General features: G+C 40.5%; 1 protein-coding gene across 4 annotated transcripts in view; it reads right to left on the bottom strand.

Moving 5' to 3' along the window:
- Positions 1–4,010: 4,010 nt before the first annotated feature.
- Positions 4,011–25,931, bottom strand: part of ANO6 (anoctamin 6) — a 330,625-nt gene continuing 308,704 nt past the window's right edge. For all 4 annotated transcript variants that reach the window (XM_074403169.1, XM_003941475.4, XM_003941474.4 and 1 more), the window contains 4 exons: positions 20,030–20,235; positions 15,751–15,953; positions 13,543–13,648; positions 4,011–7,166 (listed from right to left, as the gene is read on the bottom strand). In XM_074403169.1, coding sequence (XP_074259270.1) covers positions 6,960–7,166; positions 13,543–13,648; positions 15,751–15,953; positions 20,030–20,235 — 722 coding nt within the window. In that variant the 3' untranslated portion in view covers positions 4,011–6,959. The remainder of the gene's footprint in view (positions 7,167–13,542; positions 13,649–15,750; positions 15,954–20,029; positions 20,236–25,931) is intronic.

Here is a 25,931-nt window from a genome sequence, read left to right as displayed (position 1 = left end):
GAGATAGCATTCTGACATGCAAGTGTGACTTATACTAGGCTGCCTTCCTGGGCTGATTGTCGATAAGGGGTTAGTTTCTTGGGGAGGTTGCTGCAGGTTGAGGATCAGTGTTCTATTTTTATATTGGTCTGGCCATCATCCATTTGTATATTCAGTTTCTTAACTTGCTAAAATTTATGAAGCTGGCCAGTGGCAGATCCAGGACTTAAATCAAGGTCCTCTATTTCTGAGTCTTATGTCTTTTCCCATATCACAGGCAGGCTGCCTTGAACCCAGGTAAAACAACCATCCATGCTGTCTTTGCCCCAAACCTTGCCTTCATTTTTTTTTCCCAGTGAGTTTCTGTTTTACTCTAGATGTACTTGTCAACCCTAATTAAAACATGGTGTTTTTGGTGAAGCTAACTATATTCCTTAGACACTTAGATCAGAAGATTGAAACCTTCAATTTTGGCTGGGCGTGGTCACTCATGCCTGTAATTCCAGCACTCTGGAAGGCCAAGGCGGGCGGATCATGTGGTCAAGAGATTGAGACCATCCTGGCCAACATGGTGAAACCCGGTCTCTACTAAAATACAAAAATTAGCTGGGTGGGGTGGCGCACGCCTGTAGTCCCAGTTACTAGGGAGGCTGAGGCAGGAGAATTGCTTGAACCCAGGAGGTGGAGGTTGCAGTGAGCCGAGATCAGGCCACTGCACTCCAGCCTGGCGCCTGGCAGCAGAGTGATGCTCCATCTCAAAAAAAAAAAAACAAAAAACAAAAAACAAAAACAACAACAACAACAAAACCAAACCCTTGTTTTACCCCAAGCAAAGTTTCTTTTCCTTATCATCATTTACAGTATGCAGGGTAGGTGGGAAGGAAGGGGAGTACATTTGCCCGAGGCTCTGTTCACAGATGACAAAGATGTGGTTTAGTTTGGGTAGCATGGCCCGGTCAGAGAGTTCCTAAGGAAATGTTTGGAGGACTGACACAAAGATATGTTTGTAATAGACTGGTCTTCCTGGCAGAAACTGGGCTGCATTGAAGGGTGGTTTGTAAGCAGGTCACTGGTATGCTCTTTTACTGTTAGGTGCAGCAACTGGCAGAAAGTGGGGGAACTCATATTACGCAATTAGTTGCTCATGACTGGATGTGTTGAGAAAGACAAGCTTTGGAAGACGGTAATATTGTGGAATTATCCAGGCTGACTGACAATGGTCAAGGGTTGGAGCCCTGAATACAACAGGAAAACCCAGGGAAAATGTTCTAGAGACATCCAGGGATCCACTCCTTTTATAATACATAGAGTGTTATACAGTTCACATTGAACAGGTAATAGAGACTGAAGAGATATGTGGAGTATTCAAGAGTATTGTCTGGGAAAAGTTCTTTTCTAGGCTTTCAGTGCGATTTCCTACATTAAAACAAGGAAGGTAATGCAATGAAGGAGATTGAAGACGAGGTCTCCAGAACGCATTGACTTCCTTCATTAATGAAGGTTGAGTGTTATTGTGACAGTTCTCTCTGGGCTCCCGTGAGAGCTCCAGGGGTTGTATTTGCCCCACCACCACCAATGAAAAGAGCAATTTAAACAATTTCCTGGGAGCTGCTCCTTACATCTGTTTGCTTTTCAGTCTTTTTGGGAGCAATCTAAAAGGAGTGCTTTTTTTCTTCATTATACCCAGAGGGAATAATACACGCAGAGCAGAAACGAGGGACAGGGAGCCTTCTGTTAATTGTTGGAGCCTCCAGAGAGATTTCCCCCTTTGTTTAATTGTCTTTATTTCCCTGGACTCTTTGCATGCTCTCCCTCCTTCCCCTTCTATCCCAGTCCTGGGAAAAGTGTTGGTGTAAGATTTTGATCTTGAAGCTAGAGCCCTGCCATAGTGAATACTGATTGTCCCAAAGGAACCAAAATATTTGAAGGTAAAATTTGATTCTATTTAAAGACAAAGTAGGGGAGAAAAGGCCCCATGGTGGGGTCGGCCCGTGACTTTTGTTGTGGCCAGTGCTGTAGCTTGTTCCGTACCACAGAACAGGCCACTTACCTGCAGTTTCATCTTAGGTGACTGACGGCAATTTATCACTCTGACTCACCTCAAGCGACAACGACGAGAGAGAAAGTAATGGCAGGGTGTTTTGTAGTATAAATGTGCTTATCCACCATGAACAATATTAGGAATCACAGACTACTTGCTTGAGTTCCTGTGTGAAGTGGTTCTAATGAGAAAAACTAGGTTTGCTTATGGCCAAGAACAGGTGAAATGATGAGAAATGAAAGGTAGGATCAGGCGATCTCAGGGGTGCCTTCCAGTAGGTAAAGTGACAAAAAAAAAAAAAAAAAAAAAAAAATCATTCCAGCATTGTAAAAGAGCCCACGTGCTGAACGGTTTTAGGGAATGAGGCAAGGGGTTTAAAGGGCCACCTGCCTTATCTATGTTTTCTGCTGGGAAATGGAAATGCTGTTATGAGCATTTGTAAAATCTTCCGTTTCATAACCAAAGAAAAACATCTCCCTAAATAAAATGAAATTGTCATAGCCACAGCAGGTTATTCCAGAATTTCCCCTTCAATTTATGCTTGAATGCTCCATGGAATCTAAAGGCTTTGGGTGGGGTCAGTTCTCCTAGTCCCCTCAGGAATGCTGCAAGGCAGCCTCCCTGCTGAGATAACTGTCATCAAAGTCCTTGAATCTTAAGGCTCAAAGAGCACATCTGAAGAGACAGCTTAGGAGAGAAGGCAGATGAGTCCTTACCAGGGACAAAGATCACATTCTTGCCTGCAGAATTCTGTTCTGAAGTTCTCCACAGGTTCCCCATTGCTTATCAAAGGCAAAACTCATCCTGTTAGGTTCACAGCTTCATTCTCAGTGATGTAATCTACATTTCCCAAGGATTCATCTGTCATTATGCCCAACCTCCCTCCTAACCAACCCCAGCAGGATCCAAGAGCAGGAGTTTGCCAAAGTCACGCACTCGAATATTTGTCCTACTGCCCAGCAAACATCCACTGCCCTAGTATCGATTATACTGTGGAAATAAGCAAAGACCATCCGTGTAAGAAGGAAAGGCTATTTATTCAGAGCATGCTACAGCAAAGGGAGTAAGTCACTGTCACTTGTGTTTTGACAAAGACTCAAAGGCGGGCAGAAGAGTGGGAAGGCTTCCGCTATGCCTGATTGAAGGCTGCTGGTGTGGGAAGCTGTAGATAGCTAGAAGCAGATATCCTATGTGATGATTAGCGGGGCATATTTGGCTTGCTCTGGTTGATGCTAAGGTGCAAGCAGGGACCAAAATTAGGGAAGCTGTCAGTTATTCATCTAGTCCTGGTCATACTGGGCCAATTGTTACAGAAGTTGTTTAGTTTCCTGGATTGTCACTGAAGAGAACAGTCTGACTTTCTGTTAGTATGACTTACTGCAGGCTTGCTTCCTGGGCTGACTACTGCAGATAGCAAGGGTAGGATGTGGGTCAGGGTTCTGTTTTTACATATGGTCTGGATATTCTCCATTTGCATGTTGCCTCTCAGTAATGAACAGCTGACGGGGAATACAACCTAAATGGTTTTGGAAAAGGTGTCCTCTAGAGAGAAGGCAGCAAGAGAAAGAGGTTTCTAGTTTTGCCAGTTACATCTTGTACGTCACTATTGGTCATATAATGAGTATTTTTAAAAAGGAAATGAATGGAATATGTTGCACTTTTAAATGCTACTGCAGATATTTTAACACATTTCATTAAACGAGTAGGTGGAAACAAACATCCAAAAGTCTTATAAAAACTGGTAAAATTTGCTAGATTTATAAAAAGAAAAGATCTGAGCTGAATTTAATAACTAGCTTTTCTGATCTGCAACCTTAATACACTGAATACAATTTTTAAAAATCCAAAGCAAATCTCTGAAGTGTAAGGCTGTGAAAATGTTACTCAAAAGCACACTTTATCTAAGTGATACACATCTGGCCACTAGTAAGCAGCAGATATATATTTGTTCTCTTAAAAACACTAAGGCAATATAGAATAGACCATACTATTGTTTGTAAAAATGATTTATTAAAATGCTCATAATTATAAAAGAATATTAAAGTGCACAGAAATGAACATTAATTACAAACTTTACATCTTATGCCACAAAGCATCATGAATAGTTCTACTTCAATTAAGCTGCTCATACCTTTTTCCCTTCTCAAACATAATATGAACATAAAATGGTACAAGAAGTGTTTCAACAACAGAGTACATTCTGACCCCCATTGTGAATTAATGTTTTATGAAATTCAAGACACACATGCAATAAAAAAGGGAAGACTTTGGTGACAGTTTACAAGATGGCCTTGTTTAGTTTTAAAAACGATAGCTTTCCCTTTCTAATGACATATAGCTAAATTATCCGAGGGATGTTTAATGAAAATCCCCTGAGTATTAGGTCTAATATTTCAATATGCTAAAATTCACAGGCATTACAAATGGATATAGAGCTCAGTTTCTCTAGTGGTTAACACTGGACAGGCTGAGGGCCAGATTCTCCCTCTTCACAGGCCCACTGCCAGACCCATCGATTTCCCCAGGGCTCCGCCTCTGCAGCTACTTAGAGATGCAGCCACCACTGTTTGCAGACACAGCTCCATGCTTTTCTTCATTACTGCAAGTCAGCCCTGGACTCAACACTGTGGATGGCATGGGGGACGACCCACAACTTTGCTCTTTTGGGCATCTTAACAGTGTCAGATACTACATTTGTGGCCTTTAAACATACAGAGGTTTTTTTCCCTCCTGTCCACAGCAGCACATTTAATCTATGAAAAGGATTCTCTCTGCTGGGGCTATGAAAACAAATGCACATTTAAATTCTATCATACCTAAAGGAGGTAACGTAAAAACATTTCCTTTTCTATGCTGACATACGTGGAGAGTAACTGCCAAATTTAAACACTAGGAGATAGTCACACACTTCAGAGAAGAGAGGAGGTAATAGAGAGGAAGTGACACCCACTTCCAGAAGCAGATCTCAGGAGTGAAGAGAGGAACAGCAGCACTGCCATATTGGCTGTGAATGAGAGTTTCCTCCAGTGGGAAGAAATTCATTGCTCCATCCCAGTACATGTGGCCTTATGTGGCCTATCTTGAACTCCCCCTGACTGCATCATTAACATGATCAAGAGAGATAGTGAAATGGTGTCCCTGATCCACAGGGACAATTCAAAAGCCCAGAATAGGGCTTTGATGGATCCTACATAAATACTTAATCATTCATGGCAGGCATTTGAAATTGTGACCTAGTGCTAAGCTACTTTATTGTAAAAAAGCCTCTAAAATCTGAGCTTTCCTTTGCTGCTGGGATTCTCATAGGTCGGCTCCTCTGGCACCTGAGCATTTAACAGCATCCCAGTGAGTAGAGGCCCATGCAGCACCACCATGATGCAAATCACCTCCCTCTCCTGCATCCAGCACTGACCAGTTCCCAGTAGGAGGGAGAGGGGCTGGCTCCCTGTCTTTTCCAGAGCGCCTAGGAGGCCTGACACTTAAAAGGCAATAAAATGAAGTAGACTGCTAGGGAGAGCAAAAGTGAGAGGGGCAAGATGTGCATGGCAGGACGGGAGTGCAGCAGGAAGCCTCCAGATAATGGTAGTGTTTGTGACCAAACCGTTTTCCTTTATTACTCTTAACTGCCTGATTGGCTCTAGAGGAGGCTAAAAAACTAAAGCTAGAATCTCTTTACTTGGTTAGGAATAATCTGGGTATATTCCTGTCTCTAGTACAATCGCACAGTTACAATCAAGTTACTGGGCCCAGAATAACAGGATGGAGGATGCAAGGAAGCCACATTCTTTAAGGCAGCGACTTTGGTGTGTTGATCCCTTTGGCATCTAGAAATAAGCCAAGTCCTGCAAACTCCTGCACAAAAGGCACTGCCCACACAGTGACCACAATGAGGGCACTTGCTGTTCCTGCCCATGCACACCGTCATGCCCCAGTGGCTGTGTAGTGAGCCGTTCATGAAGGCAGCTGGTGATGTGTAATACTGCACCTTCTGTATCTAATGAATAAAAGTCAACTGGTAGAAAATTGATGGGCTTATGTTTTCCAGACAATTATATTGATAAAAATGTAATTTTAATCATGTGGTATCACTGTTTTCCAAGAAACTACACATCCTTAGAAAAGATAAATTAATTATCCAGATCAACGTGAGTTACAATGCTCTTTGAATCTGTAACTTTTTCTACTTTTGTCATTTTATTCCCTTGAAATCTGCAAAGCAGTCAACATTGATTAGGCACAGAACCTGCCAGGAGTGCTCCTGGAAGATAAAAAGTGTCACTGTGGATTAGGACAAATATGCTTCAAAACCTTGCAATCTTCACTGTAACCCACTAAGAGTATGTCTTTGAGATGGAAAGACAGGCTCAAATGAAGACTGAAACTATATCCTCCGATTAACTGAGGTTTCCTTTGTGGAGGTATTGATAATACAACTAAATATTGTGAAACCTTGAGTCTAGTTAGCTATTTTTAATCACAAGAAAGCTATTAAATCTATAATGATGGTACTGTGAGGAAAAGAGGGCCCTGGAACAGATCAAGCAAAGTGAAGAAATAAAACACGCCCCAAAAATAAAGGAGATCATGCACCTGAGAATAGAGAGAAATAAAAGCAAACAGGAAAAAAAGAATCCATTCTACTTCAGAAGGGGCGGTTTTTAAGCACATTCAGGGACTTTTTCTGTAAAATTCCAATTTATCAGAAAAAGGTAACATTTTAGGTCTTCCAGGTGATTAGTTTTATGCCCTTCTTGATCTAAGTTTTACATTTTCCAGTTCCTGCACCGCTAGCTGAAACTGAAAAATAATACACATGGAAATGGCAATAGTTAAGAATGGTATTTGCCAAAGTGATTTAACTTAAACATTCTCGTTAGTGATTCCTAACATATTTTGACAGAGCTAAATTCCTTAAAGTGCTTTTCAGAACATAAAGCTCTTATTCTAATTTTGGTCGTAAATTGTTATCTACTGCTTCTATCATCCGCTCAGCTATCACCCCCATATTTTTCGTCATATCTTTGAGGTGATTCTCACGAAGAAGCTTTTGGGTTAGGTATTTTTCTCTTTGGATCTTGCTCTTCGTGCGTTTTGATACATCGGGAATTGCATATGAAATGAAAAATTTCACAGAGTAGATGAGGTGCTGGGGAAGAGAAGGAGAAAAATGTCACTCACAAAGAAATGGAGGAGAACACGGAGCTCCTTTCATTTATTCTTACCTGTCATTATGGCAGTTATCTGGACAAGGCTGTGGACATTTTACACACACATTCAATCACTAATGCCATCATGTCTAATCAACAGTGTGGCTCTGTCTAGCAGCTACTATTACTTTACACATTTAGATACTACTATGTGATATGTAGAAAAGTATATACACACACATAATGGTTATAAAGGATAAAGAAAAAATGAATACCCCCAAAAAACCACCATTAAACTTAAAAACTAGGATGCTGACAACGTTGCTGTATTTTGTGTACTCTTTTTGTAATGGCCCCGCACTTCTCCTAAAGTCAGTGCTATCATAGTTGTACAAGTATATGTGTATCATTCTCACTTATTTTTTAAAAAGTTTGACAAAATATGTATATATACCCCCAAAATATACTCTTGCTTGAGTTTACCCTATGATACTGCATGCAGTCTTTTGGAAATTACTTTCTTCTTTTTCTGGGGACAGGTTCTCACCGTCACCCAGGCTGGAGTGCAGTGGTGTGATCACAGTTCCCTGAAGCCTCTTACTCCTGGGCTCAAGTGATACTCCCACCTCAGTCTCCCTAAGTAGCTAGGACTACAGGCATATGCCACCATGCTTGGCTACTTTTTAAATTTCCTTGTAGAGACAGGGTCTAGCTGTGTTGTCCAGGCTGGTCTCAAACTCTTGTCCTCAAGCAATCCTTCCACTTTGGCCTTCCAAAGTGCTAGGATTGTAGGTGTGAGCCACCACAGCAGGCTGCTTTTCGTTCAAAACTATTTTCTAGTATTCATCAGTGTTATTCTATAAAACTAGTCCATTAATTTTCACTGCTGTATAATATTCTATGTGAATACGCTATAATTTATTTGTTCCCCTATCAACAGGCATTGAGCTTGTTTCCAGTTTTTGTATGAGGAACAATGGTGTTGTGAACAGTATTGTGCTTGAATCCTAGAGGATTATCTGCAAGTTTCTCAAGTGTGTGGACCCAGGAGTGGGACTGCTGAGACCCTATGTCACATGAATTTTCCATTTTGTAAGATGACACCAAAACATTTTCCAAAGTAGTTATACCAACTTATACTCCCACAGCAGTGAGAGTTTCAGTTGCCCTACATCCTTGACAGCACTTAGTATCATCAAACTTTTTTTTTGAAACAGTCTTGCTCTGTCACCCAGGCTTGAGTACAGTGGTGTGATCTCGGCTAACTGCAACCTCCATCTCCTGGGTTCAAGCGATTCTCCTGCCTCAGCCACCTGAGTAGCTGGGATTACAGGTGCCTGCCACTAAGCCTGGCACATTTTTGTATTTTTAGTAGAGAGAGGGTTTTGCCATGCTGCCCAGGCTGGATCAAACTTTTTTTTAAAAAAACTTTTTAAAAAAAAAAATCCTACTTAGTGATTACGAAAAGGACTTTCATTTTGGTCTTACTGTGCATTTCCTTGACTGCTAATGAGTTTAAGCACCTTTTAATTTTTTATTAATCAAAAATCTCTGACCTGGCAAGGGGAGAGAGATAATATAAGCATAATTAAAAACAAATTATGCATGGTGTTAAAAAGTGATGAGTACTATGAAGAGATTCTTCTGTAGATTAGTCTGGATATGCCTAAGTGAGCTAATACTTTAGGAGGTGAGGAACAAGCCTTGCAGATATCGGAAGGAAAGACATTCTAGGCAAAGGGAACAGCCAGTGCAGAGGTGGTTTGGAGGAAGCCTCCAGAGTGCGTTTGAGAAATGGCAAGGATGGTGTGGGGTAGGTGACGAGGAGAGAAGTGATGCCTGAGGGGCACTGAGGCATGGCAGGATCCGTGAGGCTCTGTGTGCCACTGTGAGGACTCCGGCTCTGACGCTGAGTGAAAGAGGAAGACGAGAGCAAGCCCAGCTAGGAGACTCTGGCCTAATCCAGGCAAACGGTGATGGTGGTTCTGACCTGGTGGTAGCAGCACAGGTGGTCTGAAGCGCTCAGTGATACATTTTCAAAGGAAAAGACAACCAGATTGGATATAGTGTAAGGGTTCCAAGGACTCTGGGCTTGAGCAGTGTTGAGATGGAGTTGCCATAATCAAGAGGGAACTACTGTGGACGGGACAGATTTTGGGCTGGGTTGGGAGGAGAACATTTGGAGTGGATGGAGGAAAATATAGGCGTGTGGGGCAGTAGACGTGAGACATCTGTTAGGGATCCAAGCAGAAAGGCCGTTGGATTCATGGGTTAAGTCAGGAGAGGGATGCTCTGGAAACAGCCATTTTAAGGTCTATTTAGCATACAGATGGTATTTAGAGCCAACAGAATCCAGGAGATCACAAAGAGACCGAGGAGAGGGAAAAGACAACCAAGGGATGAGTCCCAGGATCACTAAGAGAATAAGGGACTGGCATAGAACCTGAGGTGGAATGGCCAGGGCAGCAGGAGAAAAGGAGGGAAAAGGTGTAATTTCCTAGGAACCCAGTGAGGAGGAGTTTCCAGGAGCAAGTGATGAAAGTCTCAAGTCAGATTTTCAGTGAAAATTTGATGCTGATTCTTACTGAGTCAAATGCTGCTAAGTCAGGTGAGGGGAGGTGGGGAAGTGGGGGCTGCTGGCAACTTTGGCAAGAGCAGCTTCAGTGAAGTGGAGGGGGTGAAAGCATGACAGAAAGAAAGAGGAATCCGGGGCAGCATGCAGCAGCAACTCACTCAATGGTGCTGGCCACAAAGAGAAAAAGAGAAGTGAAGTAGGCCCGGTAAGGATGGAGGGAATTTTGAGATGAGAGCGGTATTAGTGTGTCTGGTGATAATGGAAATTATATAGTAAAGCGACAAAGGTTGATGCCAGAAACAAGAATTCTTTCATTTGTTTCTGAGGTAGGGAATATTTATAGATATGTGAAATTTCTGTGTTATGCCACCCTTGCATTTCCAGGTTAAAGCCTGGTGGTCTGATGTTATCTTTTTAAAATATATTGCTAGATTCAGTTTTGTCCATTGTATTTTTTAGAATTTTATTGTGTATGGTAATATATAACATGATGTTGTAAGGCACATGTATGTAGTAAAATGGTTACTACAGTGAGTCCCCAACATCATCAACAAGTTTTTTGAAACTGCAATTTTAAGTGAAAAGACAACATAGTGGGTCCTTGGATAACGTCAAGTCCTTCAATGTTGTTTTGTTACAGCATGATGAGAAAAACCACTGGTTTTGTTACACGTTATCTTAAAATCATGCTTTGCAAGAGCCTAATGAGGATGTTAAGTGAGGACTTATTCTACAGTGGAACAAATTAACATGTCCATCATCTCACTTCACACATCTTAGAAAGCTCTTTGCATCTATGTAATGAACAGGGTTGGTTTTAATTTTCCTTTCTCTCTTGTCTGATTTTAGGATTTAGGCTACTCTTAGCCTCACCAAATGAGTTTGAGACTATTTCCTCTGTGATCTCTAAAGGTATTTATATAGAATTGAAATGCTCTGTTCTAAAAAACTTGGTTCTTACTCTCCAATAAAAACCACATGGTCTTGTGTTTTCACTGTAGAAAGATTTCAAAGTTCTGCTATAATTTAAGGTTTATGGCTACCTTCTTTAGCATTCCGGAGATAGACTACTCTCTTCTGGCTTCTGTTGTTACTGTTAAAAAGCTTACTCCCATTTTCGCTTTAGTTTTCTCTGTTAGCCTAAAGTTTGTTTCCTCTGGTTACTTTCAAGATCTTACTTTTGGTGTGCCGCATTTTCCTTGCAATCTGTGTAAGTGGATTTCTTTATTCTGCCTATTACATGTCATGCTTTCTGCTCTGTGAACTCTTTCATCTCTTTTATCCATTTTCTGCTTCTTTCATTTTTTTAAGTTAGTATTTCTCATTCTTCCATATCACTTAACATCTTCTACATATTTTCCATTTTCTTAACTCCCTGTGATATATCAGGAGTAATTTTTTTCAGACCTATCTTCCAATTAACAAATTCACCTAAACTTCTGTTTAATATATGTTAATTTTTTTCATTTCACCAATATATTTTAATTTCTAAGTTTTCTCAAAACTGCCTTATAATTTTTTTTAGTTTCCTCTTTTTAAATTCTACCCATAATTATTTAAATATATTTTCACAATCAGTTAATTTATAGTCCTTATCTGGACTGTTCAAACAAACCCTTGAGGTTATTGAGGGTCCAAATTAGTTGTTCCTTGCTGAATCTCATGCATGCTTTTTTAAAAAAATCACCTCTTGTTATTGACCATCTTTGATTGCGGTCTCATATTTGATTAGCTTGATCTGATAAAAACCTGGGGTCTAAACTGAGGACACTTTTCTCTAGAGAAGATACACATTTCTTTCTACTGAGACAAATGCAGCCCTGTTTTGGGTCTCTGGCTTATCCAGAAGTCTTAAGCTCAGTTTTTCCACCTCCCTTCTGACCCAAGGCATAGTCACCTTGAGCTCTGAGATGGGGGCACTGATGTGTACCACCTTCCTCTCCGAACGCTTCGGCACTTTAGGAGTGCCTATTGCTCACTACCCTATTAAAACATATCATCTAGGCCAAGCACAGTAGCATGTTGGGAGGCCGAGGAAGGCAGATCACTTGAGGTCAGGAGTTCGAGACCAGCCTGGCCAACATGGTGAAACCTCATGTCTACTAAAAATACAAAATTAGGTAAGCATGATAGTGTGCACCTGTAGTCCCAGCTACTTGGGAGGCTGAGGTTGCAGTGGGTTGAGATCATGCCACCATGCTCCAGCCTAGGCTGACAGAGTGAGACTCCATCTCACAGAGAAAAAAACAAAAACACCTCATCACCTAGTTTCCCTGCTCTTTGTAGATTCGCTTCCCTTCCAGCGAGCTCAGAAATGCAAAGGAATTATCAAGCTGGCTCTAGAAGTTCTGCAGTGGGGATGGTCCCTTACAACATATGCTCCACCACAATATCAAAAGCAAAAGGTTGGCCAGGCGCGGTGGCACATGCCTGTAATCTCAGCACTTTCGGAGGCCCAGGTGGGTGGATCACCAGATCAGGAGTTCGAGACCAGCCTGACCAACATGGTGAAACTCTACTAAAAATAAAAAATTAGCCAAGCATGGTGGCACACACCTGTAGTCCCAGCTACTCAGGAGGCTGAGGCAGGAGAATTGCTTGAACTTGGGAGGCGGAGGTTGCAGTGAACCAAGATTGTGCCATTGTACTCTAGCCTGGGTGACAGAGCAACACTGTTTCAAAAAACAAAACCAAAAAGAAAAAAACACAGAAGGCCAGTCACTTCATCAACTACATGTTTGAATAGAAACTTGTGACTCTTGCTGATATATCAGATAGTGCACTTCAGAAAGCCACTTACTATGGTGAACTAATCATGAGTTACTTTTCTTCCCTGGCTAATGTTTGGTAGCTACTAAAAATAACTAGTATAAGTACCAAAGAGTTAAGTAGTCTACCCCACTTTTTGTCTGCTGACTGATTTTATTCAGAGCAAATGGAATCCACCTGCCTCAGCCCCTCTTGCTGCTAGGAAAACCACGTGCTACAGTTCTGGCCAATGAGATGTAGGTGAAGTCTACCATAGGGGCTTCTGGCAAAGCATATTTTCCTGACAGAAAGGACTGGATATGGTTAGTATCACCCTTCTTCCTGCCTTGCATATAATAAGTTATCTGGAATTTCAGCAGCCATACGGGGACACAGAGCAAACCCAGAGAATCAGATATGTTGCTCCCATCAGTGAAATGATATTGATTGGATTGAGGAGCAATCACATACGAAATTCATAAACTCTGTTATGTGTGTTGGGAAAAGGGGAATCAACCTTATGTGTTTAAGCCATGATAGACTGGGTTTTCTGGAGCTTAATACAATCATGATCTACCATACCAATTAAGCAACCTCTGATACTTTGTAATTCAGCAGTAGTTTTCAGTCTGCATAGGAAGCATAGTTGGCTAGATCAATTACAAATTTATAGTTGCCTTATTTTTCAGAGATGGTCAATTTCAAACTCTTCCAACAATAAAAGTTCCTCATCATCGTACTCCTCTTGAATAAGCCCTTACACAGCCCACCATGCTGCCCAGTGCCCTAAATTTTAAAAAGTTAGTAATGAATGAAATCGAACCTCCTTTATGCATAACATGCTTTTAAACTTTTATAGCAGATGTTGCCCCCTCATTAATGAAGTTGTTTATGAGTATTTTCAGGTCAAAACTGATTGGCTTATTTCCTAAAACAGTTATTAGCAAGTGATAAGAAGAAGGTATCACACATGTATAGAGTTGGCAACACTTAACAGAACATCTGCAAATACACAGCCTTATATAAACTGTTTCAAAGCATACTTTTCCTACCTCCATGACAATGATAAAAGCCAGCTTGGCTGCGATAACGTGCCAATAGTAGATGTTGTGTTTATACTCCTGGGGGTGTCCAGGTGGGTATCGGAAATCACGATACCTGAAAACAAAATGAAGACATATTAGAAGACAAATTTTTTTGATTATACTGTAAACAAAGGCCCCATTTAAAAAGAGGTCATGGCTGGGTGCGATGGCTCATGTCTGTAATCTTAACACTCTGGGTGGCCAAGGCACATGGATCACTTGAGGCCAGGAGTTTGAGACCAACCTGGCCAATATGGGGAAACCCTGTCTCTACTAAAAATACAAAAATTAGCCAGGTATGGTGGCACGTGCCTGTAATCCCAGCTATTCGCATGGCTGAGGCTGAGAATTGCTTGAGCCCGAGAGGTGGAGGTTGCAGGGAACTGATACAGCATCACTGCACTCCTGTCTGGGCAACAGTGCAGGACTCTCTCTCAAAAAATAAAAATAAAAATATAGAGGTCATATTTGATTCAATGCTCTTTTATTTATTTTTTTTATTTTTTTTTAATTTTCTTTATTTTTGAGACGGAGTTTCGCTCTTGTTACCCAGGCTGGAGTGCAATGGCACGATCTCGGCTCACCGCAACCTCTGCCTCCTGGGTTCAGGCAATTCTCCTGCCTCAGCCTCCTGAGTAGCTGGGATTACAGGCACACACCACCATGCCCAGCTATTTTTTTTTGTATTTTTAGTAGAGACAGGGTTTCACCATGTTGACCAAGATGGTCTCGATCTCTTGACCTTGTGATCCACCCGCCTCGGCCTCCCAAAGTGCTGGGATTACAGGCTTGAGCCACCGCGCCTGGCCCAATGCTCTTTTAAACTGGACATCACATACGTTTTCTCTTAAAGCTCAGTTTGGTAACAAAGCCCCAAAATAACTACAGTAACACCTCATATATAATCAGAGAATGATGGTAATGACATAGTCCATCTTTGTAGAAAAGAACCCATCTTTATAAACTAAAGTTGTAAATGTTTTCTCCAAACAAACATTTATCCCTGTTTTCTCAAAAGAGTGTAACTAAAAGAATTCCTGTCTTGGGGGTCATGTTTATAAATTTATGTATAATGGTATCATCAGGGTTCACTCAGCTATGGGGCTCTCTCTCCTCATATGGAGTACTACCTACTTGTTAAAATTTTTTACCTAATTTCTTGTTGTCAGATAATCAAGTATTAAGTGCTAGTAGTGTATCTTCCTTGGGTAGTACAACTTTAATTTTATGCCTGTAAGCTATCAAACCTAGAAGAGTTTAATTTCTGATTAGAATTATGGAAAGTAAGAATAAGCAGATTTGATATAGAATTGTAAAGAGGCTCCACTATGTATAACACAAACATTTATTTTGGGCTTATTTCTGGTTTCCTGGTTGTATTATTGAGAATTTGAGTTAGTGAAGGCTTTGAGGAGTTGAACTAAAGAAACTTTAGAGCCTCCTGTTTTAGGTAAAACTCTGTGATCCAGGAAAGAAAGTTAATGACCTACAATCCACCAACTTTATCGATTGGTAATTTAGCTGGTGCATACTGTCCACAGTTGAACTCACCAGCCGTTAACATCAATGCAGAGAGCTATGGGATATTTTTAGAGACTACTGTTCAGCTGAGGTATTTATATTTCTTATCTTTGTATGTCCCTGTTATGTGAGGTGCTAGTTTGTTATCATTCAATATCTTCAGATTGTGACTGAATAACACAATAGTCTCAACAACTGAATTATCTTGGTTCTTGGTCCTCTCGAAGTTTCTCTATTTTTATGACTTTTCTTTGGAATCAATCTCCCTGGAATTGTTTGAAACTCTCATCTTTAAATCTTGCTTTATGGTTTGGTCTGAAATTTCTAACCCTAGACTTCATTAAGACTTTTTAATAGTCTTTTTAATAAAGTCTTAATGAAGTCTTCATTAAGACTTTTTAATAAATGAAGTCTTCATTAACTTTTTAATAAATATGCATATATATTTTCTGAGTTTCACTGAAGAGAAAGCTATGGGGAAAAAATGTCTCTGGCAGCTCGATTCAAATGACACCAAATGCATCTGGTTGATCCTGAAGTTATAAAGAAATAAAAATTTAAAAATTTAAAAAAATAACACCAAACAGAATTAAGTCATAAGAAAAACTCTTTTAAAGATGAAGTCTATTTTTAAACAAGTAAAGCATAACTTGCCTGCATGTGGTATGGTTACCCTGCTCAGAGTATGGGTTTCCCTTGCTTTTGTTTTTGAAGTCTGCAACTTTGAAGATGGAGAGAGTGTTGTTGATGTACCCGTCCATGGTGTAGGAAGTGTGGTTTCCGTAGGGAGGGACGGAGAAGGACCAATAGTACACCAGGCGGGGGATCATGTCTGATGTGAAAGCAATGATCATGGCCTATTTTGGGAGAAAACAGAGAAAATGAATTTATAGCTTTTACAGGTATGGTTAACAAATATGCCAGAATTACCAATTTCATCATGTCAATTTTTTTTTAAAGATTCAGAAGTCTTAATTCTTTCTTTCTTAACTGCAAAATATATGCAGACAGTGAGATAGGATCTTGCTCTGTTGCCCAGGCTGGAGTGCACTGGCATGATCATAGCTCACTGTAACCTTGAACTCCTTGGTTCAAGTGATCCTCCTGAGCAGCTAGAATTACAGGTGCATTCCACCATGCCTGGCTAATTTTGAAACATATTTTGTAGCGATAGGGTCTTACTATGTTGTCTAGCCTGGTCTGGAACTCCTGGCCTCAAGCAATTCTCTCAGCCTCTCAAAGTGCTGGGACTATAGGCACGAGCCACTGACCTCAGCCTAGAAGACTCTTGTACATGTAATTAAGGTCAATGTTATGAAAATAATTCAGCTTTATATAATTGATTTAGCACTTGCTTTTCATAAACACAGAATGTAAACTGCATGTTTTTCTTGATCTAAATTTAAATAATGACCTCTAAGTTCCCTTTTTTCCTATATAGTATTTTGACTTGTTTAGACAAGTCAAACCATGACCTGATTTGTTTTAAACTCTCAGTACATAGTTATATTTGTTGCTTCATTAGAGTGTTGGCATTTATTTTAACAAAATTTGGGTAGCAGAAAAAACTATACTGGGTTTATCCCTAAGTCTCTAAACTTCCAAAAGATTAAGTGGATAAAGTTATCAAACAACATAAAGAAAATTCAGTACATTCCTAGATAAAAGGAGTTAATATGGCCCAATCATAAACCTGTGTCTGTGTCAGAGAGACATCTATTAGGATGTAAAGCTATTGTGAATTACATGAATTTTCTCTGAAATTCTTTAATTTGGGCTTTAAACTCTCCAGTGTGTAAAACTGGTTTGAAGGAAGGAGAAAGAATTTTTACTTTAAACCAAATTCTATGTGACTAAACCAGCTAAATGATTCTGTCATTGACTGAAGCAGAAATGTTTTTGGCTTAACATGATTTTTAATAGTATTCATCTGAACATATGGTTTAGACACAGCAAGACCACAAACCAAAGCTCAGGCAAAGCAAGAAAAAACAGGGGGCTTTTCTATAGCAAAATTTCCCTCACTAGGACCAGCTTTGTCATTTCCTCTGATGTGAAAAAATGTGTGTGTGTATATATGCATGTGTTTCTGCCTGTCAGTACTGGGGTGCCACGGAATATTTTACCTTTTTTCTCTCAGATTTCAATAGATTAAATTTTGCTGTTATCATTTAACTCAACTATATCTTTTTATAGAATCATTGGCAGATGTGCATCAGAAAGCTACAAAAAGTTCCCACAAGGAAGATAATTCCATTGTCTTTTGACAAGATACTTTCCTTCCTGAATTGAGCTGCTCTGAGAGACATGCTGCAAGAGTACGAATAAATGCAGTATGCTTCATTTCCCATGCTGTTCTGCACACAATTTTCCATTTATATAAAAATAAATTAAAATTGGTCTTCAATAACAGATGCTCTGGCATGATACAACAATGTCAATTCAGCTTATTTATTGAACCAGCAGCTTTAAAATGAATGATTTTATAACAAATTCCTGCTTGATGCCCACTTTCACCCTGGTGGCTATTCTCTTCTTTTTGTAGAGGGTAGGCTGTGAGATACACACTGGGTGTTTGAGGGAGTAAGACATGCATTTAATGCTTGCCCACACATAAACATAGATGCCTATGTATGTGGCTCTATAACTGCATCTTGGAAGTATAACAAATCCTAACATGGAAAAGAGGATTGCCCATGGTTTAATCAATGTCACAAATCTAATAAGCAGTTTTCCTAGGTTAAGTTAAGAAAAAGCCATTATTGGATAAGAACCAATAGCACCAATTAGCCAGCATGTGTGTCTGTACACATACACACACAGAGTCGCCTTGGAAACAGCCAATCCTCCATCTGTGCTCATGGAGTGGAGCCATGGCATAGATACTGGGAAAAGGTACCTAATACAATCAAACAAGAATGTTTGAGGAATGGGGAGAGGTTGAGTCAACTGAATTTTCTGGTTAGTTGAAGGTCAAATAGAAACTCTTAGTTTCAAACCCTGTTGCTGAACATTTTCTTAAAGCACACGTGTTCACGTTCTTGCCCAGTTTTATTTGAGCATATTGAACGTGACAGATTCATTGTTTTATGACTGAGGAACTTGAAAGGCCTCACTGCCATTTTTCTGAACATCAGTCTTCATTTTGTAGCACAGTAGACGTGGAAGGTGTGGGGTATCTGGGGGAAAGGAAACTGACTTTCCTAGCAGTTGGTTTTTGTGTGAGATTTGCAGCTTTCTCCAAAGAGTACAGAGAGCATGCAATTCAGATAAATATAGGGTTCTGGACTGTACGGATGACAGATAACTTGTTTTATTGTATAAAACTGTAGCCATATAGTCCAGACAGTGACTGCTTTTGCTAATTTTTTTTTTTTTGGAGACAGAGTTTCACTCTTGTTGCCCAGGCTGGAGTGCAATGGTGTCCTCTCAGGTTCAAGCGATTCTCCTGCCTCAGCCTCCCACGTAGCTGGGGTTACAGGCCACCATGTCAAGCTAATTTTGTATTTTTAGTAGAGATGGGGTTTCTCCATGTTGGTCAGCCTGGTCTCAAACTCCCAACCTCAGGTGATCCGCCTGCCTCAGCCTCCCAAAGTGGTGGGATTACAGGCGTGAGCCACCATGCCTGGCGCTTTTGGAATTCTTGTGCCTCCAGTTGGGGTACCTATCAGAGTCCTCACAGAGTCACTGTTAATGATGATGATGAGTAATGAAGATGATAAAATAACAGTAGCTAACATTCAATAGAAACAAGGCTTCAAGCATTAACTCAATGAATTCCCTAACAACTCTTTGTGGTTGACATGTACTATTCTTATAATATGTGGTAGGGAATTAATCATTTTACAGATAATATGGGGCTCTGGAGAGGTAAGGCCTGGCTCAAGATCATGCAGCTCAAAGCTACAGTGCTGGGAACTGGAGCTCGGGTCTCCCTGACTCTAAAGCCTACAGTGCTCAGTAACTTTCTCATCCAGAGCCTAACCTGCAGGCACTGTCAACTTCTGTTGTTTTGGCTGGGGACTCAGGGAAGATGTGGCTTAAGAAATCAAAACTGGGAGATCACTTAGCGGGTGGTGCTCACCTGGGAGTGAGACTGTCAGTGAAATATGGGAGGGAGGAAATGACCTAGTTTTAGGATGCTTCTTGGGAAGGTGGTCCTCTAATGGGCTGGCATGAAAATTGCATTGCCTGAGAAATGCCTGTGGGCCTGTACATAAAAATGACACTGTTCAGATGGTCCATCATCAATGAATATAGGCTATGAACAACTGAGTTCTGTCCCCTCACAGCTGGGACATAATATACAGGGCATGAGGCTGCTTCAGCCAATGACCAGAGCATGGTGAGCAAAGACCTAAGGGCGGGGTGGGAAGGGTGACAAAACCCACTCACCTCCCTCCTTTAAGGACTGCTGCTGTGGAGGCAAGGAAGGTAGTTAGGAGTGCACAATTAGAAGCCCACAAAGTGTTTATACTTCACCATCAGAGTTAATATTATAGGTTGATACTTTGGAATATGTAGTAAAACCTGGTAGAATGGTCTTATTTTAGGGCCCTCAAACTCTAATGAACAGATTTCTATCCACATTATAAAAAAGCACTTTCTGATTACTCCTTTTATAGTTATGTGAACACTAAAAGTGTTAGTACTTATTATCATTACCGTATTTCATATTGAATAAAAACTTGAGCAAATGAGCAATAACAGTACCTGTGTATGAGGTCTTAACAGTTAAAAATAATTATACACAAAATGAAAATACATTTAACAAGTGGTTATATATCATATAACTATGTTGTTTATATGGATGACAGACTTAGCATCTTCTTAATGTTTTAAAAAACACCCAACATTTGATTTCTTAGATAGCAACTCTAATGAATCTCAGGGCTTTCAAGGTCTTTACCCTGTAAAACTTAGATCTACTCACATTGGTCACCACAGCCAGAATTGCTATTCCTTGCATGATGGGCTGCCATGCTCCGATGTCTTGGGCTTTCTCTGGTACCAGGCGTCTAAACTGGGTGGTCAGTTTCCACGCGTCCACTCTTATTTCCAATATATTGTTCACGAGAGCCAACAGAGGGGCCAGTGGAAAAGAGGCCACAAATAAGGTGACGAACCCAAACTGAATAACTGTCAATGGAATGGACACACATCATGGAGTGGTGGTGGATGGAAGGACAACATATTTTTCTTTACTCTTGAAAAAGAAAGGCAAACGAACTAAATCCCAGAGAGAAAACACATCTGTGGTAAATAATAATTTAGTGTTCAACAGTGAAAGAATTCAAACAAAACACAAATATAAAACCTCTGGAAAGAATAATTATAGCCTGTTTCTTTCACATGTATACACTTAATAGGAGCAATATATTTAGACATCTTTAGTCAAGCAGAATCATTCGCTGGTAATAAACTTGAGACATCATAAGCATATTATTCATTCTCAGTGTTGAAATAGTATGTTGGAAGATGATTTGTGGTTTAGGTAATTCTTTTAAAAGTAAAATATTGTGGCATTATCTAACAAGTTAAAGAGAAAAAGAAATGGACCCATGGGAAGGCTATGCTTAGAGAATGCTGGAAGAAATATGCTGGGAACAAGCAAATGAGTGAGCTCCCCTGAGCCTGCAAATGCAAGTGCAGTGCACTCAGAGAATCTGATATTACAAATCACAGAAACATATCTGATAAAAGTATCTTAAGTTATAATTCTTAAGAACCTTGAAGTTGGTTGCAGTCCTTGTGGTTGTAAGTCAAAATTTGAGTGATGGCTTAGAAGTCCGTTTCTCCTTGTTTGTAATTGACACAGCCTTATTATAAATGGAGCAGCAAAGATTTTGGGGTAAGTGATACCATGGAGGGGAAGAAGTAAGAAAATATCCAAAAAAGGGGAAATCAGTTTGAAGGTCTGCCAGTTAGAAGGGCAGCGTCTAAGAGGAAACATATATAGATACGTAACTAAGACTGTGGATGGGAGGAAAACGTGAAGCCCCACTAGGCCTCATGCTCAGACAAGGAGCAGGGACGACTCTGACCAGAAAGGGCAAGGCTGTGGAGGGTGTGGCAAGGCAGGCAGAGCTGGCATTTGCAAAGCGCATGTTGCAGAAGAGCAGACAGCTAGGAGGACACGGTAAGTCCCACAGGCCAGGCAGGAGCACTCATGCAGAGAAGTCAGCCAGGCAAGTACCAGAGTTGGTGATGCTACAGAGTTATGAGCAGCAGCAACAAGCAGTGATGTCAACGTCCCTGTCTATGACTCACCCAACCCTAAATAACTTATCAACCCCAGGGCATGCAAGTAATAGCAATGTGTGGAGTCAGCCAGTCAACTGTGGTAAACTGGCAAGTGTTCGTCCTACGGAGAGAGACAGCTCATAGTTGCCATGTCGGACTGAGGGTTCCATGTTGCCAGATCTCCTGATTGTTCAAGAGAAGCCAGAGATTAGGATTATGTTAGCAGTAAACATAGTTAAAAATCCAAAAGAGAAAAGGTACCATGTATAATGACAACAAAAGCATAGGCTATTTAGAAATAAATTAATGGGAAACATAAGACCACTATGATAACTAACTTAAGAAAAAACAAATAATGATGAATGAATGAATGGTAGGATGTGCCATACTCTTGACAGGGCGAACTTGAACTCAGGAACCTATCAAATTTTTTCCCACAAAATAATTTAGAATTCTAATGTAAATTCTGTTAATAATCCTAAAGCTGACAGGTCATCCGGGTGTGGCAGCTAATCCCTATAATCCCAGTACTTTGGGAGGCTGAGGCGGGAGGATTATTTGAGCCCAGGAGTTTGAGACTAGTGTAGGAAACATAGCAAGACCCTGTCTCTACAAAAAATACAAAAATTAGTTGGGTTTGGTGGTACGAGAGCCTGAGTCTCAGCTACCCAGGAGGCTGAGGTGGGAGGATTGCTTTAGTTGAGGAGGTGGAGGTTGGAGTGAGCCACTGCACTCCAGCCTGGGCAACAGAGTGAGACCCTGTCTTTCAACGGAAGATAAGAAAAAAGTGAAAAAGTGAAAAGTGATATTAACGTTCTTCAAGAAATATAAACAGGATGTTTGCATAGACAGTATTAGGAACATTCTGAAAAAATAAAATGGGACAGCTCTGGGAGATATTAAAAGTATATTATAATGCTATGGTAATTGAAACAGTTTAGAACTAGTACATCAATAGACAGTATGAATTAAACAGGGTGAATTTTAAGAGGAGATGCAAATATTCATGGGGTCTTAGTATATATTTGTATAAAGCAATACTTTGAAGCAGTGGATGCAAGTATTGGCACAGCTAGCTAAGTCATGGGAAAAACTGGTATGGAGCCATCACTTTTGACACCAAAATAAATTCCAGATGGATTAAAAAATATTATGTTAAAAATAAGGCACCGGAAAAAGCCCATATAATTTGTTCTTATATTCACGAGAGAAAAAACTTTATAAGCAACTTTTGAAACCAAGAATAACAACAACAAAAAGTCAATACAAAACACCCACTGTGAAAACAAAAACAACCCTTGCCTGAAACATTTTCATAATCCTATACTGCTTTCTCTTCTTTCTTCTACACATTATAGTTGAGTTTTCTGAAGGAAGTATCCACCTTCACAACAAGTGGGAGAGTAACTAGTCCCTGAGGCCCTCACCACAGCACTGGAGCTACTCTTGCTAACTTTGCTGGTGGCTGCATGTTCATTAAGCTGATGCTCCTTCTCAGTTCTGATTTAGGTGATTTCTTGTGACACGGCCAAACAGTCCCCCTGCTGTGGAATATTTATTTCCACTTGATTTCTTTTTTACTTAAGAATTCAAAAGATATACTGAAAAACAAACTAAAAAGCCCTACCCAGCTATAGCACTGCTTCCACTTCCCGCCCCAGGTCTAGCAATTAGGAGTGTGTGGGTGCTGGCTCTTCCTTTCTTCCCCCATCTGTATTTTCCATTATGCTCCTTTTCCGTCATGCTCAAATTCCTCTAAAGCAACATTATCATCTCCCAAGCCTTCTCTGTGTTGACAACGCTGCTGGATGTCTTCCCATTGCTCTGTTCTTCTTTTTCTTTGTGGGGGCCTCCCTCCCTTTTCCTTCTTCAAATGTCCCTTTTCCCCAGGGCCTCATCATCAATTCTCTGTTCATCTCTCTTGATATTTCTGCTAAGCATGCCTGATTCACCCTTATGGCCTCACTCATGGCTCCTCTGAGCTTCTGACTGGTGTGTCCAACTTTCTAATGGGACACTGCCTTTCAGATGTTTCACGCTAAAAAATATCCAACACTGAGCCATTTCCTAGAGACCAGCTCCTCTCCTTAATGTTTTGTCCTGCATATTCCATCTCCTGGAAGTTATCTTAATTTTGCTCCTCATCTGCTATGCAATTCACCCCTTTAACACTTACCAAATCCATCTACCTCTCTACTCCTATGCCCACTAAATAGTAGGTACCTAACACTTGTTGTCTGGGTTACCTGCTGTAGCCTCCTAAATCATCTCCTTCCCACCATATACGAGTCCCATCCAAAATAATATTTTCCATTCTGCTGCTTGATTGATCTTCTTCCACATACACATTATGCAATTCTCTTGTTTACAAATATTCCAGTGGACCTCAATTTTTTTAAGAATAAAGTTCAAGTCCCCTGGCTAAGCACACCAGACCCATCATCATATGGTCCCTGCCTACCTGATATTCACTTGCCATTCTTTGAACTGACCAAACTGTTGTACTTCTCTTCACCATACTTTCATTCACCCTTCAAAATCCAGTTCAAATATCAACTGCTCAAGGAAGTCTAATTAGTATTCTCCTTAACCACCCACTGAATGCCAAGATCCATGAGGGCAGGGACCAAGGGCACTGGCATCCCCAGCAACTGAGTGTATGACACAGCAGGTGCTCAATAAATGTTTAAATAAATGAATGAGTGAATGGACAAATGAAGAGATGGAGGCCTGTAAATCCTCCCAATTACCTATTTGCCCTTTTGGAAAGCTCATCCTGCAAAGGTTAGAAGACTTCATGGCAGGTGATGGGCTCGAACTGAGCAGAGATGAGAGCATGAAGGGAAGAAGGCCTGAGTCCTGGAGAGTGCAGCGGAGGCATCGGTGGGTTGAGCATAGGAGGGAGAAAAAGAAAGGGGTACAAGGAGCTGCTGAAGAATAGCTGATACTCATTACAGTACATTACATGGAAAAAATCATATATGAAGGTCATTGTAGCAGATTTTTAAAAATTCACTTGGATATAGATGAAGGTAAGATCAAGGTACCACACACAGCAAGGGTGGAAGAGGCAGTGCCAGAGACAAACAGGGCCCATTAATCACGTCAATGTACTCTGTTTAGGGGCACCTGCCCACCAGGAAGGCCTCACCAAGTTCTCAGGACACCTGTGTCTGTGCAGCACATTACTGAGTACAAAACAGTATTTATGGCTTCCAGGTTTAAATACAGACAGAGTACTATTATGTTCTGTGTCTGAGTACTCGGAGTCAGAAACACTCTGAGAAGCAATTTGGGTTAATACCTCAGAATTACTCCAATAATCTCAAAGAATGGTGGGAAATTCAATAAATAAAAAACATTTCACTCAAACAGGTCATACAGAACTTGGTGAGAAGTGGGTGAGGGATGTTAATGTAAACTCAACCAACAGTTATTTATGTGTTGGAGCTTAAGTTGCTAAAATGTTTATGAGTTTGAGCTTCCAGGTACTGGCGCTCCAGCAGAGGACTCGGCAGCTGCTTCCATCAGGCTCAGTGCAATGGGAAGAGAGGCAGGCACAAAGCACATACCACCACGACAGGTAGCAGGTGCTGCTAATGCCTAGAGAAAAAGAGCAGCAAAGCTGCCTGAAAAGTTCAGAGGCCTTGCTGAGACTCAGCAGGACTTGTCAGGTAGGAAAGAAGGAAAGAGAGTTGAAGCTGGGTACAAGGCCAAGCAAGAGTGGAGGCTCCAGCCTTGCTTTCTGGAAGATATTTCCCTTAAGCAGTAAGAGCCACAATTTAAAAGGGAGATGGTGGTGGTGTTAAGGAATATGGAGAAATGGAAAGGAGGGGATTGTGTGGTGGTGAGACCAATACCAAAGGCACTTAATGTTTATTTTTAGGGAAATGAAAACAATTCAAAAGGCACTTACAAATTCTGTCTCTCACAGACTAGAAAGACAAAACACAGATTTCATTCTCCTGTTGACCACACAGTAACAGACTGCCTACTCCCAGAAATTCAGAAATCAAGTTTTCTCAGTCATTAGGTATTATTTAGATAACAGAAAAACAACCTAATAAACCTAAAAACCTGTCTATAAAAGCTATTATTCTATCCTTTCTTGTAGGGCAGGAAGAGGCAGCATTATTTAGTTGATAATTATACAGAGCCTATGAAAACTCTACAAGTCATATCAGCTTCTCCCCAAACCACATGACCATGTAACTTTCCCTTTTGATGTCATTTATTTGACTAATCTGTAGAAAAATAACTTATTAAAATTAACAAATGACATTCTGCCCCAGGATTTTTTTTTAACGCTGTTATTAGTTCCAGTAAGAAATATTTACAATTATGACTCATTTTTGAATAACAGGTAATTGTCTTACAGTCCTTCTGAAAATAAGCAGAATAATAAATAAAGATAGCTTCTACATATGTATTGCAGCTACACCCTTAATGAAACCTGGTCATGAAACATAACAAAGCAAAAATGAAATTCAAATCAGGTTCTGGGCTGCTGCAAAGTATTGTTGACCAAAGAAGCCACAAGATGAACCTTTTACTCACTGAAGGAAGCAGATGTGTTTCCATGTATAATGCAT

Source organism: Saimiri boliviensis, chromosome 7 (assembly GCF_048565385.1).
Source record: "Saimiri boliviensis isolate mSaiBol1 chromosome 7, mSaiBol1.pri, whole genome shotgun sequence".
Classification (NCBI taxonomy): Eukaryota; Metazoa; Chordata; class Mammalia; order Primates; family Cebidae; genus Saimiri; species Saimiri boliviensis.
This window is presented reverse-complemented; position numbering and strand designations above follow the sequence as displayed.